We start from the raw sequence: 15,677 nt of genomic DNA on the forward strand, positions 1-15,677 counted from the left end.
AGAGAATGCATAAATAAAATAGTAAATCTGTCACAAAAATACAGGTTCTGTTAATGGGGCATTATGAATGAAGTCCCTTGTACTCAGGTTGGCTGAACTCCCATGGAGGGGACAACTTGGGTCCTCCTGGGCTGGTGCAGATGACAGCCTGGCTGGTGACACGGTCTGAGAATGCAAGGGTCACCTGGGGACAAGGTCACAGCTCAGACAAGTGCTTCTCCAGGGAAAAGTACAGTTATGTAGCAAGCACAGTCTCTGCTAGGGCTGGTGGTGGAAAGGTGAAGTCCTTTCAGGGAAGAAAAGCCTTGGATGTGCACAGAGCTGGTAGGAAAAGATGCTGGTGTCCTAGAGGTAAGGCATTTTGCTTTTGGCTGCACCCGTCCAACACTCCAGTGGCAGAAAAGCAAGTGCCCAGCTGGCCTGAGAGAGCTCAGACACAGCAGCAGAGTGTGGAGCAGTCCAGCTTGGCAGGGGCCCCAGCGCTCCCAGCCTTCTTGTTCTCCTTGGGCAGCAGCAGCACGAAGGCCATGGCCAAGGCACAGTGGTAGAAGCTGTGCACGTAGGTGTAATCCCACTCCTGCAAGAGAGGACAGTGTTAGTGAGACCTGCTGGGACTGTGGGAGCAGCAGTGCTAGGGGCTCTGCCTCAGGGTGCAAAACATCAGATTTCTGCAAGTAGCCAAAAGGAAAGGAATTAAGAAAAGAAAAAATAATATAAGAAAAAACTCCTGACCCTTCTGCCTCTTTTTGCTGTCAGAAAAGAAGGGATTTCCAGCCTTAAAACAAAACAAAAGCAAAGTGGAGTTAACACATTCCAATTTGCACATTTCCCAATTCTTGAATGAAGTGTTTCATTACCCCGCAAAGGACGCGGCGGCGAGGCCGGGGCGCGGGGGGAGGCGGCTTCTGCTAAGTGACAGTTTTATGTTCTGCTAGAATTTGCAATTACCAAATGCTTTGAAAAATAATCCTTGGGGATGACTGTGAGGTTGTATCTCGCTGCTCCCAATGCACAGAGCAGCCGTAACGAGGGGCTGAGGGCAGGCGGGGACCAGCAGCTGTATCGGGGGGTTATCGCCTTCCCTGCGTGGGACAGACGGACCCTTTTGAACAGGGTGGAACAGACTGGCCAGTGGAGAGAGCAAAAGATGGGATTGAGTGCCCCTGGGAGTCAACTGAAAGTCTTTTCTTTGGTGTGAGCCAGCTTTGGATCCAGCCATGCCTGGGTCATATCCAGTCCCTGCCGTGGCTCTGAGAAGTGTCCTTAAGTCACCCGTGCCTGGCTTCCAAAAAAGCCCCGATTGCATTTGACAAAACCATTTTGAGGACTGTGTGTGGCTGAAGAAAGCCTGGTCTATGTGCTTGCATCTGACTTAATGGGGGGAAAAGAGAGTATCACCATGTGTGTCACTTGCTGCCACATCGCTTCCCCACGCCACAGTTAACAGGTCAGGGGTTGGGGACAAACAAGGAGGGACCCTTGTCCCTGCTACCAGACCCCAGAGCACCAGCCTGCACCTGAGCTGGATTTTGTCCAAGGCTGGATGCAGCCCTGCCTTGCAAGGAGGGAGGTCTCCTGTTCTGGTAATGTCCTTTGCACCTTTTAAAGTCAGGGTGGTGGAGATTGCAAACAGGTACCTCAAAGAAGAACCTCAGCATCAGCGCTAATGCCCCAAAACAGAAGCCAGGACCGATCTGTTGGGTGTAGACACTCTTGTCTGGATACAGCCCTTTCTTATCTTTCATCTTTTGTAGCTGGAAGGGAAGAGAGAGCACACTAAGTGTATTTATCTGGATCCTAGCACAGCATCTGCAGGCTGGGGTATGCAAGGTGGGCCCTGTGCCTTGGTCCCCTCCTTGCCCACCCACTCCCCATCATGGCCACTTGTTTTAGTTGCTGGCTGGGCAGTTAGATGGAGCCTAGAGACAGTGTATGGGTGGGGCTCACATTGCTGTATTTCCATGATGCTTGGCAGCATCTTCCCGCAGTTTTTATCCCATCACTGAATCCTTCTCCTTGCCCACTCCTGCCAGCAGCTCCTCCACTGCCTGGTTCTCAGCGTCTGCTGTGAGCAGGGCACAGGCTGCAGCATTGGTGCCTGGCTGTCCTGGCCAGGCTCAGGCAGATCCCTTCCCATTTTATCACTGTGTTTTATGCACATCTTCAGCTCACTCTGGAGCAGTTTACCAGACCCCTTTGCATCTCAGTAGCTGTAAAAACTCCATAAATATGTTCCTCCTGATTAGAAACGTGGGGACAGGAGGTACGATAGGTTGCTCAGACCGATTGTATCTGGCGTTTATCACAAAGGCTTCTTGCTGCCAAGGTTGGAGGAGAAGTGTTGCTTTATCACCTGTGCTGTGAGAGCTGGTCCTCAAGGAGGAAACCACTGGCACGTGTTAGACCCCCCCCCCCCTGCCATGAGCATCCTGCAAAGCCCCAGCATGGTGCCCTTCCCCACGTACCCACTTCACAGTTATCACCAGCACGGCTGTCCCGATGGGTCCTGAGTAGACCCCGTAGCCCCAGCGGTCGTGGTAGATCCTCACGGCGATGGTGAGGACACCAAACATGACGAAGGTCGATCTCTTTGGCTCATCAAACTCTGCCAGGGCTGCACGGCACCAAGCACAGGGAGCATCAGGTCACCCACCCCCTTCCTCGACCGCTCCCCTAAAGCCTTTCTGGGATCTGCCCCACCTGCCCTGGGGATCCTCAGCATTGCTTCCAGGTCAGGTTTGCCCTTCTTATGCCTCACAGATGGGGAAACTGAGGCACGTGGGGGCAAAGCAAACCATCCTGATGCATCAGAGCGGCAGGTCTAGCAGCAGATTTTAGAGGTTGCATGTTCAGTGCTGTGTGTGGAAGCTAAACGAGATTTCCCACCCGTCTTTCTCTTTCCTGACTTGACCCAGAAGTTTGAGGTGATTCCAAAGACACTTGCACTCAGTGAGCCTGCAGTCAGCTCTTGCGTTCATCCTACCTCCCCAACCCTCCCAGACTTGCCAGCTCACCCCAGTGCAGCCTCCATCACCCCACTCCAGGAGATCCATGCTTTCCAGCACAATGGGGACCTGGCTGCGCCGGCACCTGCCTGAGATTTGCAAGCTGGAAGTCGCCAGTGCGAGTAAATTATTAGAGGCATTTGTTTAGCACAGAATGGGGTAATAACTGATAAAAGTTATGGATCCCAGTAGGCTCCATGCTTTTCCAGCTCGCACAGCTGTGTTATGGCTGTCCTGGATTTGCATTCCGGGAAGCCTGCCCGAGGGTCTGTGTCCGCACATGTGCGCTCGGGCTTTACAAGCCACAGCGAGAGGCTTCCCTGGGCTTCAGTCACCACACCTTCCATGTCCTTGGATCATGGTTTTATAGGGAGTTTGGCTGAGGGATAATGTCCGCATTTTAATGTCTGTTGTTTCCCTGTGGGTCGATATTTTAAACATCGTAGTCGGGGATTTGTATTTTTTTTTTTTTTGCAAGGGTTTTGAGTGCAGTAATGAAGCGATCAAGCTGAGTTGTGCTGCAAGGAGCCAAAGTGTCTGGATCGGCTCTGACCTACCCTGACACTGCTGCTGTCTGCTGCAAGTGCCCTTTGGAGATGATTTGTCTCATTGGCTTTTCTAGCTGAGCAGGGAGAGCCCTGAAATGTCATGGACAGAGGGACTTGCACCTTCTGGGGCACAGAGCCATTCCTAAGGTTAATATTTCCTCCACTCATTTTTCCCTGCATGGAAGGTTTATCCTGTTGCATGTCCTGGAAGGGGGGATGTTGCTGTCTGTGCTGCTCCATGGTGAAGAGGGGAGGGATGGAAAGGGAGAAGGGGAGGACCTGCACCCTGCCAGGGGGCTGCTGCCCCACACTCCTGCTGGGCTCAGGGCTGCAGGAGCCCCCCAGAGGTCCTGCACAATTCCTGGAGCCCCCAAGGGCAGAGGGCAATGTCCTGTGGGAATTTTGGGGCTGTGCAGCAGTATGATGTCCCCAGCTCAGTACTGGGAGGGCTGGGGATCCTGCCTGGCTGGAGTGGGGGGCCTGGCGTGTGGCTGCTAGAGACGGTCTGAAACTGCTGAGAGAAGCCTTTTTTCTTGGAAAAGTGACTCTTCTTACCCTGCTCTCTTCTCCTGTCAGAAATACTCGCATCTTTCCAAAAAACATGTTGGCAAAATGGGAAGAATAACAGGTTTGAAGCTTTTGGTCCATCTGTAGGTTTTTTTGTTTTGTTTTGTTTTCCCCCCCAATTTATTTCTATCATACCTTGTTTCATTGGCAAATGAGAAAAAAAAGAGAGTGAAGGGAATGTGGGAAAAGGAAAACTGAGTAATAGGACAAGAGTCAGGGTTTTAATAAAAAGGAAGTGAAATATATCTCTGCTCTTTCTAAGCAGATCTAATATTTCCTGTAAGCCCAGAATAAACTTGTGATAAACTAGGAAGAACATTTATTTATTTTGTACTAAACCACTTTGATTCCTGTCAAGGGAAGTGGCAGATTCTGCATTTCTTAATGCCTCCAGGTCAGGACAGGACAAGCTGATGGGCTCAGAATGGGGAAAAAGAGGAGAAATGGGAAGTTCCCTGGTATATGAGGTTTCAAACTTATTTATCTCATAGCACTGCCCTGCCTTGAACTAAAGCTCATGTCTTACTTGCCATTTTGAAAGAAATAATTCTGCTGTTGTAAGGACATGCACGAGAGCTGGTGCAGGCAGAGGAGCACTTGACTAACACAAACACCAGGTGCCAGAGCTCTGTTTATCTCCAAGAGCAAAACTTCCCCAGTCACCACTCAGAACAGTCTTCATGTGTGTCTGGACCCCACCAAGAGCAATGGCTTTCCAAGGCATGAAGAAGATAAAAGTGGATTAAACCCTATCACAGACTGAATTCCATAAAAGACAGACTCAGAGTTAAGCCTTGCAGATCAGAGTTTGAAGGAAACAACATTTCTGGGGCCTGTACCCACTAACCATCCCACCAGTGATGCTGACAGATCCTGCTTGACCTGCAAATGTTGGTGTTTGGAAGGTACCACCAGTGTCTGGTGCTTACCTATCAGGGACACCCAGATGGACAGAGCTGTTCCATAGATGCTGAAGTACTCCAGGATATCGTAGCGCATGAAGCACAGCACTGATAAGCCAGGGCCATCACATGCATGGTAAAACTATCAGAAAAAAACAGGAAAGAAAGAAAATAAAGCATGAGAAAATTAGTTCCTTGCCCTCAGACCACTAAGGTAAAGGCTTTTATCAACTGGTTTGAAGCAGTCTTTGTGTGGCTGTTGAAAGGATGGCCAGCAAGGGACAGAACAGTCTCAAACACACCAGGGTAACTGTTATGCAGTAATGTCCATATTTGAGATATAATGTCACTGTTCCCAGTCGCAAATTGCCTGGGAATCTGCATTCTTCTCTCTTAGTACAGATTATTTGTGGATGAGCTTTAGTTGGCCTCTGGGTCTGTGCAAGAATTTGCAATCTGATGACCAAGCTGCTTGGAGCTGAGCCGCGGGTGGTGCAGGGACGTCCTCTCCAGCAGAAGGAGGACTCTGAGGTTATGGTTCTAATTGCGAAAGATTCTTGTAAAACAATTCAAAATGAGAGTCCTGATGAAATGTGTATAGATGCCAGGTCACTGTCCAGGCTAAATTTGGTTTATATGGCCAGAGTCTGAATACTGGGGAATTCACTCATTAGTGCATTCCCTTAAAAGCGGCTGGTTCCTGCCCATTAGCTCTGTGATTAGGTTATTTGCAAAAAAACCCCATTGTCATGCAACATAGATGCAAACCAAGCCAAGAGAAATTTTCCAGAGCAATGGGAGGAATGCTCCCAGTGTTTGCCTGGCTCTCTCCTTCTCCTCCCAGCCCTCAGCCCTGCAAGTTTTCTAGTGGCAGCACCCGCGTGCTTCCCTGCTCCTGAAGTCTTTTGGCTGCTGGGCAGGATGCCCTTGGAACAATCCTCGCTGTCATGGCCCAGCAGGGATGCTGATAGTATTTATAATGGGAATTGCTGCAAGTCCTTTGGCTCGCTGTGGTTTTCTAGAAAAGATTGCAGCAAGGCTGTAATTCTTTGCTCTGTTTAAGATTGGGTTCTGGGAGCCCCGAGACAGGGGGAAGACAGGGTGGCAGACAAAGAGCGTGTTTCTGGCCGGTGTCGCAGCACTTGTCTGCGATGGACATTTGCTTTCACTGCTCTGATGAGGTGTCCTGGGGGAGGAGGAATGGGATGCTACAAGAAAGGCAACAGCAGCAGCTGCTGCCCTTCCTACCCCCCCGCCCATGCTGGCAGCTGCCTTCCCTTCCCCACGCACAGATATTTTGCCTCCTCAGTCTCTTCAGCAAGGACCTGTTCCACCTCCCGTCGAAACACGTGCCAACTTTCCTACCGACTTCTTGGGGAGGTGGAGCAGACACAAAACTGGTGCAAAAGGAAATCATAGATGTCTGGCTTCCCCGGGGAGCTGGGGGGGGTTCAGTTGGGACGTTTTTATTAAGTAGTTTTATGGAACTGACAGAATTTTTTCCCCCTGCGTTGCGCTTTAATTGAAGGCTCAAATGATGGATCCTTAGGAATAAGAGACTGGCCTGGTTTAGAGCCCTGCTTTACCCTCAGGGCTGCTGTGGAAGACCTTTTCATCCTGGGAAGGTCCTTCATCTACTCCCTGCCTCAGTTTCTCTGCTTCATACAAGGGATGTGAAAGTCTTCATGAGATGAGTAAATGCAATATTTGTTGGGTTGCTGGGCTGTTTCCTTCACATTGTTTAGCAGAGGATGGGCAGGGGATTAAATAGGAGACTTTTTCAAGTGGAAATGCTGCTTTAGGTGCCCGCGTGTGTACGAAGGCACTCAGCAGCTGCATGAAGCACAGGGCAGTTACTGCCAGGAGCAGGAACATGAATTATTTTGTATACATACAGACAACTGACGTTCTCCACTGATTACCCCCACGCCAGGGAAGGCAGGGCGATTCTGAGCCTGGTGAAACCCACTTATTCAAACTGCACTGCCAGGATGGAGGGTTAATAATTATTTTTCTTAATAAACCAGCAGCATGTTTTAGTCTTTCCTTTCCCGGTGGAGAAACTCCCCCGACTCCAGCATTGCTCCCATCACCACTTAGCAGTTGCAAAATCAGTAATTCAACTACGTGCTTGCGGCTAAGACAACCAAAGCATAGCAAGAGAGTCTGGATAAAATTTAAACCCCCAAATTCAGCACAGCCACTGACCAACTGTGAAACAAAGAGAAAAACCAGCTCCAAAACATTGTGAGTCAATCAAGTCGCTTTGCACCCAGACCTCCTCCCTAACCTCACAACCATAAACCACCATGAAATCTATGTGAGGCCACCCCTCAGGACATCCTGAATCAGCTACTCAGCACTGCACATGGTGGGGAAATAACTGAAAATGGATATTCTGGGGGTCACGCTTGCTGCTGTTGGGTGGGGTCCAGCTGCCTTTCCTAGTTGAGCCCTGATGCAGGGAGAATTTGGGGGGATGAAACATGCAGGGAGGGGGCATGGGGACATCTTACCGCCACGAAGAACATGGTGAAGAAGTAGACCATGGCTTCCATGTGGAAGCGACGCTTGGCTGCAATGCTGATGGTGGGGAGGAAGACCAAGGTGCTGATGGTGGGCAGAAGGAGCTTGGCCACCAGTGAACCCATGGGTACCTTGTGGGCTGGTGGCTCCTGGGGACAGGGTCTCTGTGAGCTGGATGGGGATGGTGGATAAAACAGCCGTGGTGAGCGTGCTTTAAAATTTAAATGCCCTGCCTTGTGGGGAGGGCTGTGGGCAGGGAACAGCTGCTGCCACCACCACCCCCTTTGCTGCTGTCTCTCCCCAGCAGCCAAATTCTTGCCGCAGCTGGTGGTGACAGACGCTCTGTGCCCCCAGTGTCGCCCCGGGTGTTCCTAAAGGACTGAAGGGGAATGTGGTCCTTGCAGGCCTTGTTGGTCCTTGCAGGCCTTGTGCTGGGCATCAGACCTGGGTGCATGGAGGGTGAGGATTTCAGGTTTGCTTGCTCCCCATGGGGACAACCCTCTTGAGCAACCCGCCTGGCACCGAGCCTGGGGCAGTGCTGCTGGGAAGGACCATCCGCTGCTCTGCACTGGCCCAAAGTAGGGAAAAGCTGGTATGTGGCAGGTACCAGGGGGTTTTAAAACAGCAGGACATATCCTGCTACCTTTGGTGTACATGAGAAATACACACTAAGACCCAAATCTGCCTGGACTGAGTGACCCTGCTGCACTGGAGCACAGGCATTGAGGAGCTTGGGTGGTGCAGCATCTCCCATGTGCTCAGGTGGTTTGAAGTGCAGTTAAGTTTCTCAGCCATGCCCTCAGGCTTTGCAGTGTGGACACCCTCAGGAGATCTGTCTGAAATTCAGGAGCTGAGCGTCTCTGGGGTGGAGGAATTCGAGCAGATGACCATGCAGAGCAGGAAAGCTGGAGGAAAAGAGACCAAAAGCCAAGCAGCATTTGGGCTGCTAATCCACTCAGTGGCTTCTTTCTTTTATTATGACTTTTTATTATATCACTGCTGCTCCCCTCCTGGGTTAATATCTTTTCCTTGGAACCTTTCAGGGATTCTCGGCATCTTTTTGGTACAGCTGTTCCTGGGACGTGGGGAGCAGGAATGCTTTGCTTGAGCAACCCCCTTTGTGGCTTTGTGGGGAGGAGGCTGCGAGCTGCGATATGAGCCACTGTCTATTTCTGAGAGAGATAGGATGGGCTCGGCTGTCCCCCCCCCGGGGAGGGGGGGTCCAATGGAAAACCAGGCATGCACGGAGTGAAAAATGCTTTTGAAACCACTCCAGCCAAGTTGGAAAGGGCTCCTGCAGGGGGAGAGCAGGGGTGGTGTGTGTTTGGTGAGAATGGCATGACAGCATTAAAGCACTGACCCGAGAGCCTTCCTCAGGCACAGCTGAGATGAGCTGGGTAGGGCTCCCATTTTTAGCTGATATTGCAGGAAATGTTCAGGTTCCCTGGCAGGCAACATCTTTCTGCAGAGCATGGGGGCTCCGTGCTGCCCACACTGTCTCCAGCCATTCTCCAGCCCAGACAAGCCATAAACTTACCACAAGCCCCTGCAAAATGGCATCTCTACCAACAAATTGTGAAAGATTTCCTAATTTACCATGAAAATCAATCCTTCCAAGCCAGCACATAAATCTCTTGCTTCTCCTCAGGCATCCAGCCCTGAGTGGGAAGTGGAGCTGAGCACCAGCAAGCTCCAGAGTAGCCTGTTCCTTTTCTGTGCCATATCCTCAGATGTATCTGTTATTCTGTTGTTATTTTTGCATGAGCAGCTTGGACTGAGGAGGGTGCTTGAGGCTGCTGCATGGCAGGGCTTGTCTCCTGGTTTTGAGTGGGGTTGGGGTTAGCTGGCTGGATTCCTAGTCAAAAAGACCACATCTACCCTGCTTTTGTGGTCATGGGGTTGAGTGTCAGAGAGATGAAAACACAGCTCAAAACCTGTTGGTGAGGACAGACTTCCATGTCTGGGTGCACAGCAGCCCCCCCTTGCCCTCATGGGATCATTTGCAGGGACATGGCAGTTGTGCAACAAGCCACCAACTGCAAGGACGTGTAAGGGTGGTGGTGGCTGAGCAGCAAGCTACATGGCATCAGTTGAAAAATATGATCTAGCAGTCATCCCCATCCTTTGCCCAAATTCTAGCTGGAGCCCACTGGAAAGGAAACCCCTTTGGCTGCTGGATGCAGCAAGTGCCAGCCATGGCAAGTGCTCCGCCGAGAAGGGAAGTGTTGGAGCTCTCAGGAGCAAGAAAACATTCCACAGGTTGTTGGGTTGTGGGTTTTTTTTCTCTTTTTCTCTCCCAGCTGCACACCCTGGGCTGGCGTTTGGTTTGCAGCCAGCACTGTAGGCATAGAGGGAAAAAAAAACAACCACCAACCCAAACCCACACCGGTTTGCACACATGTTCCAGCTATTATTGAAAAAGAGACCCCAAAATAAGTGGCAAGGCAAGGGGCAGGCAGGTGGTGAGCTCCTGTCGGGAGCTGCTGCTTAAAAGGTCTTTGTTCAGGCTGCAAACAAACCGCAGTGTGAGACGTGGGCTTTGCAAACCTTCCTGGGAAGGAACCCAAATAACAAAGGGCCAGGATTTTGTTCCTTCTCTCCTAAACAGGTAGGAAATGTAGAAAGAAGCAAATTTTAGCTCCTGCATTTAAGTACTTCTGGAAAGCGAATTTGAAATCTACATTCCACAGGGCTAATTTTGTGTGGACCAGAGTGCACGCAGGAGTGGTGATATATATGGCTGAAAAGTGGTTCCCAGGTGCCAAACCCAGGTTCTGGTATGTTGTCCTGGATCTTTCCAGGGTAACATTAACCATGGGTTTCTCTGAGCACTTCTACCCTTTCAACTCAGACACTGCAGTGAAGGAGGGAGACAGATATCTTTGTTTTATTTTTAATATAGAGGTGTTAGTTTGAGAGCAGAATATATTGGAATAGAGGATGAAGGATCTGTGCCAGTTGAGAGTATTGAGAGCACATTCTCTTTGGGATAAGTATAGGAAGATCTTTCATCTGTGTGTGGTGTAGACTGTATTGGAATTGAAATCTGCTCCGTTGTGTGTCCCCAGTTACTGCCAGGTTTGAATAATGGTGATAATGAGTCTAAAATGGGGAGTCAAGGTTGCAGCTTCTGTAGGTGCTTGCACATCACCATGTGTTGGTGTGAGCAGGCACACACAGCTGTGCCCGTCGGGTGCTCGCTGCAGTGTTGTTTGCCACTTCCATTCCTTCAGAGTCAAATTTTTCATCTCCATCACACTTTGACTTGTGAACTCTGGACTTAGGGAGAATGGGCAAAAGGTGGACAAGGGCCTGGTTTGGGCAGGAATTTGATGGCCATGGTGCTGCCCAGCTCGTAAAGATTTGCTGTTGTCTTGCTGCTCTTGCCTTGGGAGGTTGATCAAGAAAGCTGGTGGTGTGAAAGGGCCCAGTGGAAGTGTGGAGCAGCCCCTGGGCATGAGCCCTTCCCTGCCCAGCTGAGGAAGGGTCAGCTGTAGCAGCTGAATGAAATACCTCTCATCACCTACTGCAGGCTGTGGTCAGAGCTCCTGCAGGAGCCCCTGGTGTGATGGTGCCTTCTGGAGAGCTGAAATCCATATCTGGGCCCCGGCATGAGGGAACAGGAGCCCAATAAATGCAGAGCCACCAGCTGTGCCTGAGCCCCTCGCACAGCCCGAGCTACAGACCCGGCTCTGATGGACCCTGGCTCTCGCCTGCTCCCCTCCAGAGCCCTGCCAAAGCACCTGCATCCTTCTCTTTTTATTAGTGGAATAAATTGCCACTTAAAATATCAATTTTCAGTAAGGCCTGGCCCCATTTTAGGCAGCTTTTGCTGAATACTCACCCTTAGAAAAATTCTCCCTTCCCATCTCCCTGTTGAATAAGCCTCTTATGCATGTTCCTCACTTCTTTCTTCCTCAGGGTTTTTTCACTCTTCCCTTCTCCCCTTCCCTGTTGTGGACCATTACCAGTATCTCACCATTAGTGGTGAGTGAGGACATCTCTTTTCTTGTGACTGGGTCACTGTTGTTTATAACCTTTGGGGTGTTCTGGGGTGGCCATCCTGCTGCCACATTCAGGGGGGCAGCACAGGAGTTTATTGCTTGTTTCATGCTTTTTAATGGGGTGGGGGTTTTTTGCACTCATGACTCCTGGAGCCCAGTAAACAATGTGAAGGCCTCAGCTCTCACCCTCACTGGTCAAAAATGGCAGTTTTTGAAGAGAAAAGCTTGAAGCTGTGATGTTTCAAGGCTCAAAAATCCAGAAAGGAATGAAACCATTCTTGGGGTCTGGGGGAGTCTGACTCATGACTGTTGAATGCCTGTGGTTGGCAATGCTGCATAGCTGGTGTCCCTCAGCACAATACTGCTCAACTTCCATGAAAGACTCATGCCAGTAAAAGAAAAGGCTTTGTATACTTCTTTTTAAAAATCTTTGCATAGCTAAAATTTTGAACCAAGTGTGACTTGTCTGGAAGCTCCAGGAGCGTGTACTCTTTGGGTACAGGTAAAATTGAAGTGAAAGAAATTTGCAGAGAAAAAGACAGGCTTTTGAAGTAGTTGAAACTCCATGGCCATGACCATACCTGGGGTCAGTCTGGTTGCTTGTGGCTTTCAAACTGCCCAGAGATATTTTTAATAGGAATCCGATGGTGAGAGCAGCTTGGTGGCTTTGGCTTGTTCAGTTTGACTCTGATTTTGCAAATCTCCATGGATGAAACCCTCGTGCTAACATGACATAAATCATTTGCTGTCCACATTGCATGGAGGCAAACAGACACCAAGTGCCTTGCCCAACACTGTGCCGTAGGTCACTCAGCAAGGGACCAGGACTGTCTCTAAAGGACACTTTTTTTGGTCTCCTCCTGCTTGTTTTAGTTACCCAGCAGTAGGCCATGGCCACAAGTCTTGAGTAAAAGGTAGGACTGGCTGCCAGGGCCTTTTTTAAGGCTTTGCCACATTTTGATCCCTCTGGTAATGTCCTGTCCATGCAGAGACCTCACCCCTCTCTGTGGATGGCTTAGATCTGCCCACACTGCTCCAGGCTTGCCTGGAAATAATGTGTGTAACTGTGCAGAAGTTGTAGAACAAACGGGTCACTTCTTGGGCAGTCTTAAAAAAAGAAGAAAATCAGTTAGTCATCTTGCCCGTGAGCAAAGATGAAGCTGCTTGGAGGGTCCTGGGCCAATAGGCTCCAGACCACGCTCCCAGTCCTTCTCCAGCCTGGCTCTCCTGGACTTGAGCAGGCATTTTGGTGGGCTGGCTATGAGAAAGCCATCCTGTCTGCTGTACCAGCATGAGGGGTGGGCCAGAAAAGGGCTAATTTTGCTGGGAAAGCAGTGCTGGAATGTCACAGCTCATGGTTGGGCCATAGCTCTGGTTCACCAAGAGCAGGTCCTGTGGTACATCCTTCATGGAGGACCTGCTCTAGGGATGTGCTTGGCACTTGGTGGTGCTGAGCCTCAGGCCTGAGGGCTGGTGGTTGAGTCAGGATGGGAAGGTTTCCTGCAGTGGGGAGCACAGCAAGATGATCAATGTCTTATCCCAGGATGGGAGCTTACCATGGTTCTCTGCTCCAGGCCAAGGCTGGAGGTCCATCTACTGCAGCAAAGGCTGCCCTGGAAAAGGGATCCCCCCTCCCTAGGTGAGAAAGGGCCTGATCCCGCAAAACCTAGAGTGCTTCTGCTCAGCTGAGCAGCCTCAGCTCCCGCTGGTGCCCAGCCCAGCACTTTGTTGAGCTCATTTCAGCCAAGGAAACTCCTTTCCTCTTGCAGGCACTTCTCAGGCCAAACCAGCAGCCAGCCGCCGGCGACTCTCTCCCGGCTGGAGGAGGTTATTTTGGAGTGTCTGTCGCTCCTTTTATTTGCACTCTGAATTCTGCACGGCACCGGTTTGGGGTGGAAAGCCTGGCAGCCGCCTGCTGGATGGCTGCTGCCATTCCCTTGGGGCAGCTGGCGGGGTGAGAGCCCACCTGGTGCAGTGTCGGGAGGTGAACGTGCAGCACCTGGACCACCAAAGTGTGGGCTGCAGGGAGCAGGGCTGGCTCAGGGACCCTCGCCCAAATCCTAAATTTCCCTGGGAAAGCCCAATACGAGTCCTCAGCGACCGTCCCTGGGTGGGAAAGCCTCTCGCTGTCCATGCAGGTGCATCTTGTCTCAATTTACTCCAAGCTCAAAAGCGGTAAATAACATCTGCAAATCATTCCTAGCACTTATGCCAAAAATCTGGGAGATAAAAAAAGCTGTTGCCTGAGCCGGGCTGTCGGTGATTAATGCCGTACCTGCCGGCAGCCTTGGCAGCAGCACCCGCAGCCCCGGGGTTTTGGGGGCAGGACCAGCCCCCGGGGGGGGGTTTTTTTGGGGTGGTGGGAGCTGGGGCCGGTCCAACCCCGCATTGGAGCCGTGGGGTTTGGCTGATGCGAGGCTGGACGGAAGGCTCGTGTTTTGGATCTGCTCCCCGGTGCGTTTTGTTTTCGGGGCTGTTTTTGCTCTCAGCGAGGGGGATGGCAGCGCTCCTGCTGATTGCAGCGAGCCGCGCCGCTGCGGCCAGGGCCACGCGGCGTGATTTATGGGAGCTATCGCTTGCCGCTAGGAGCCGGTTAGGAATTTTCCGATGAAACGGGGATTGCGTCAGAAACCGCTGAGTCATCTCAACTGTTTCATGAAATAAATAAATAATTGATTGGGGGGGGGGTGTTTACCAAAAAATCCTTTGGCTTTGATAAACTTTGGGTGAAGCGCAGAGAGCGAATGAGTCTCGCCTGCTGCCGGCTCCCCCAGCGCTTTCCTCCGGGACAGCCTTCCCTCTGCTTCCCGTTTTCTTCCCCCCCCCCCCACCCCGCCAACAGTGCTCCCCAGCCCTGGAGCATCCCTATGGCAAGGACAGGGGATGGGGTTACCCGTGGATGGGGTCTCCTGGGGTGCAACCTCCTGCCAAACCCGAGTGCTGGGGGGACGCTGGGGCTCGCACAGCCCCAGGCTGCTCTGGAGTTTTCAATGTGAAATATTCTGATGCTTTTAAAACCTCCTGTGTTCAGACTTTTCCCTCACAGTTGTTCCAAAACGGAAAGGGTTTTCTCCTGTGTGTCTCGGGCTGGGATATTTTGAAATGCAGAAGTTGGGTGAACTCAAGTGCTAAATTTTCCCAGTGTCCTGGTCACAGCCAACCGATGGAAAATTGAAAGTTGCAAATCAACCTAGCTGGGTAAATTAAAACAGGCTGGCAGACATTTAGCCAAACAGAAAAGGAGACTTCATTTCCCATGTAAATTTTTTGGGACGAATTCTCTGCTCAGCTTCACCCAGCCATCCCTGGTGAAAATTAGCAACACCACGGATCCGCAGCGATTCCTGCAGGGTGCTGGGAGCTGGGTAGGGATGTGTGTCCTGTGGCAGGGCTGGAGCACAACCCAAGGCCCTGCAGATGAGAGTGATAGCCAGTGCCAGGGTGCAGTCCCCCACTGGGAGCACTGGTTTTGCTCTCTGAGGGGCAGGTCTAGAAGGGAAGGGAGAGAACACTTGAGCTGGAGCATCTCTGGAAGGAAATCGTTCAGGTGGGCTGCTCAGAACTGCTGGGATGTGACCACTGTGTGTGCAGGGGGATGTGCACAGGGATGTGTGTTACCCTATCCCTGAGGTGTCTCATCAATCACATTTTACGTGTAGAGATGGCAGAGAACACACCACATAAATCCTATGTAGGTTTCATACGTGGTGTAACTGTGTCCCTCTTGAAGCCCTGGGCCCTTCTCTCTGACGCAGACAGACCAGATACAACACGTGCTCGGCTGTTACTGAGCCAGGGGGACTGTTCCCAGCCAAAAATGGCTCTTCACCTGCACCAAGGCCCTTTCTTGGCCACCACCCTTCTCCTGCGAGGCAGAAAACTGGTCTGAGCAGCAGGACGGAGGCTGAGCCTTCCTAAATGACACCAAAACCCCATGATCCCAGCGGATTCGGTCTATTTCTCAGCAGACAACGCCGTTACAACCCCGGCAGGCAGTGTCCAGCCCCCCCTCCCTGCGCGGTGCCTGCGGAGGTACCGGGAATATTTTAGTGATGCGGAGGGGGGGTGGGAGGGATGCGGGCAGCACCTACCGGTCTTCCAGTCCCAGGGGAGAGCACAGCATCT

The 15,677-nt window shown here is 51.3% G+C and overlaps 1 protein-coding gene across 1 annotated transcript; it reads right to left on the reverse strand.

Annotated features, from left to right (window-relative positions):
• Window positions 1-388: 388 nt before the first annotated feature.
• Window positions 389-7,912, reverse strand: MYMK (myomaker, myoblast fusion factor). The gene is made up of 5 exons (XM_051636825.1): window positions 7,539-7,912; window positions 5,050-5,164; window positions 2,466-2,614; window positions 1,638-1,754; window positions 389-577 (listed from the first exon to the last, which is right to left on the reverse strand). Exons 1-5 carry the CDS (start codon window positions 7,671-7,673, stop codon window positions 431-433), a joined length of 663 nt encoding a protein of 220 aa, XP_051492785.1. The 5' UTR covers window positions 7,674-7,912; the 3' UTR covers window positions 389-430.
• Window positions 7,913-15,677: the final 7,765 nt, after the last annotated feature.

This window comes from Apus apus, chromosome 19 (assembly GCF_020740795.1).
Source record: "Apus apus isolate bApuApu2 chromosome 19, bApuApu2.pri.cur, whole genome shotgun sequence".
NCBI classification, from domain to species: domain Eukaryota; kingdom Metazoa; phylum Chordata; class Aves; order Apodiformes; family Apodidae; genus Apus; species Apus apus.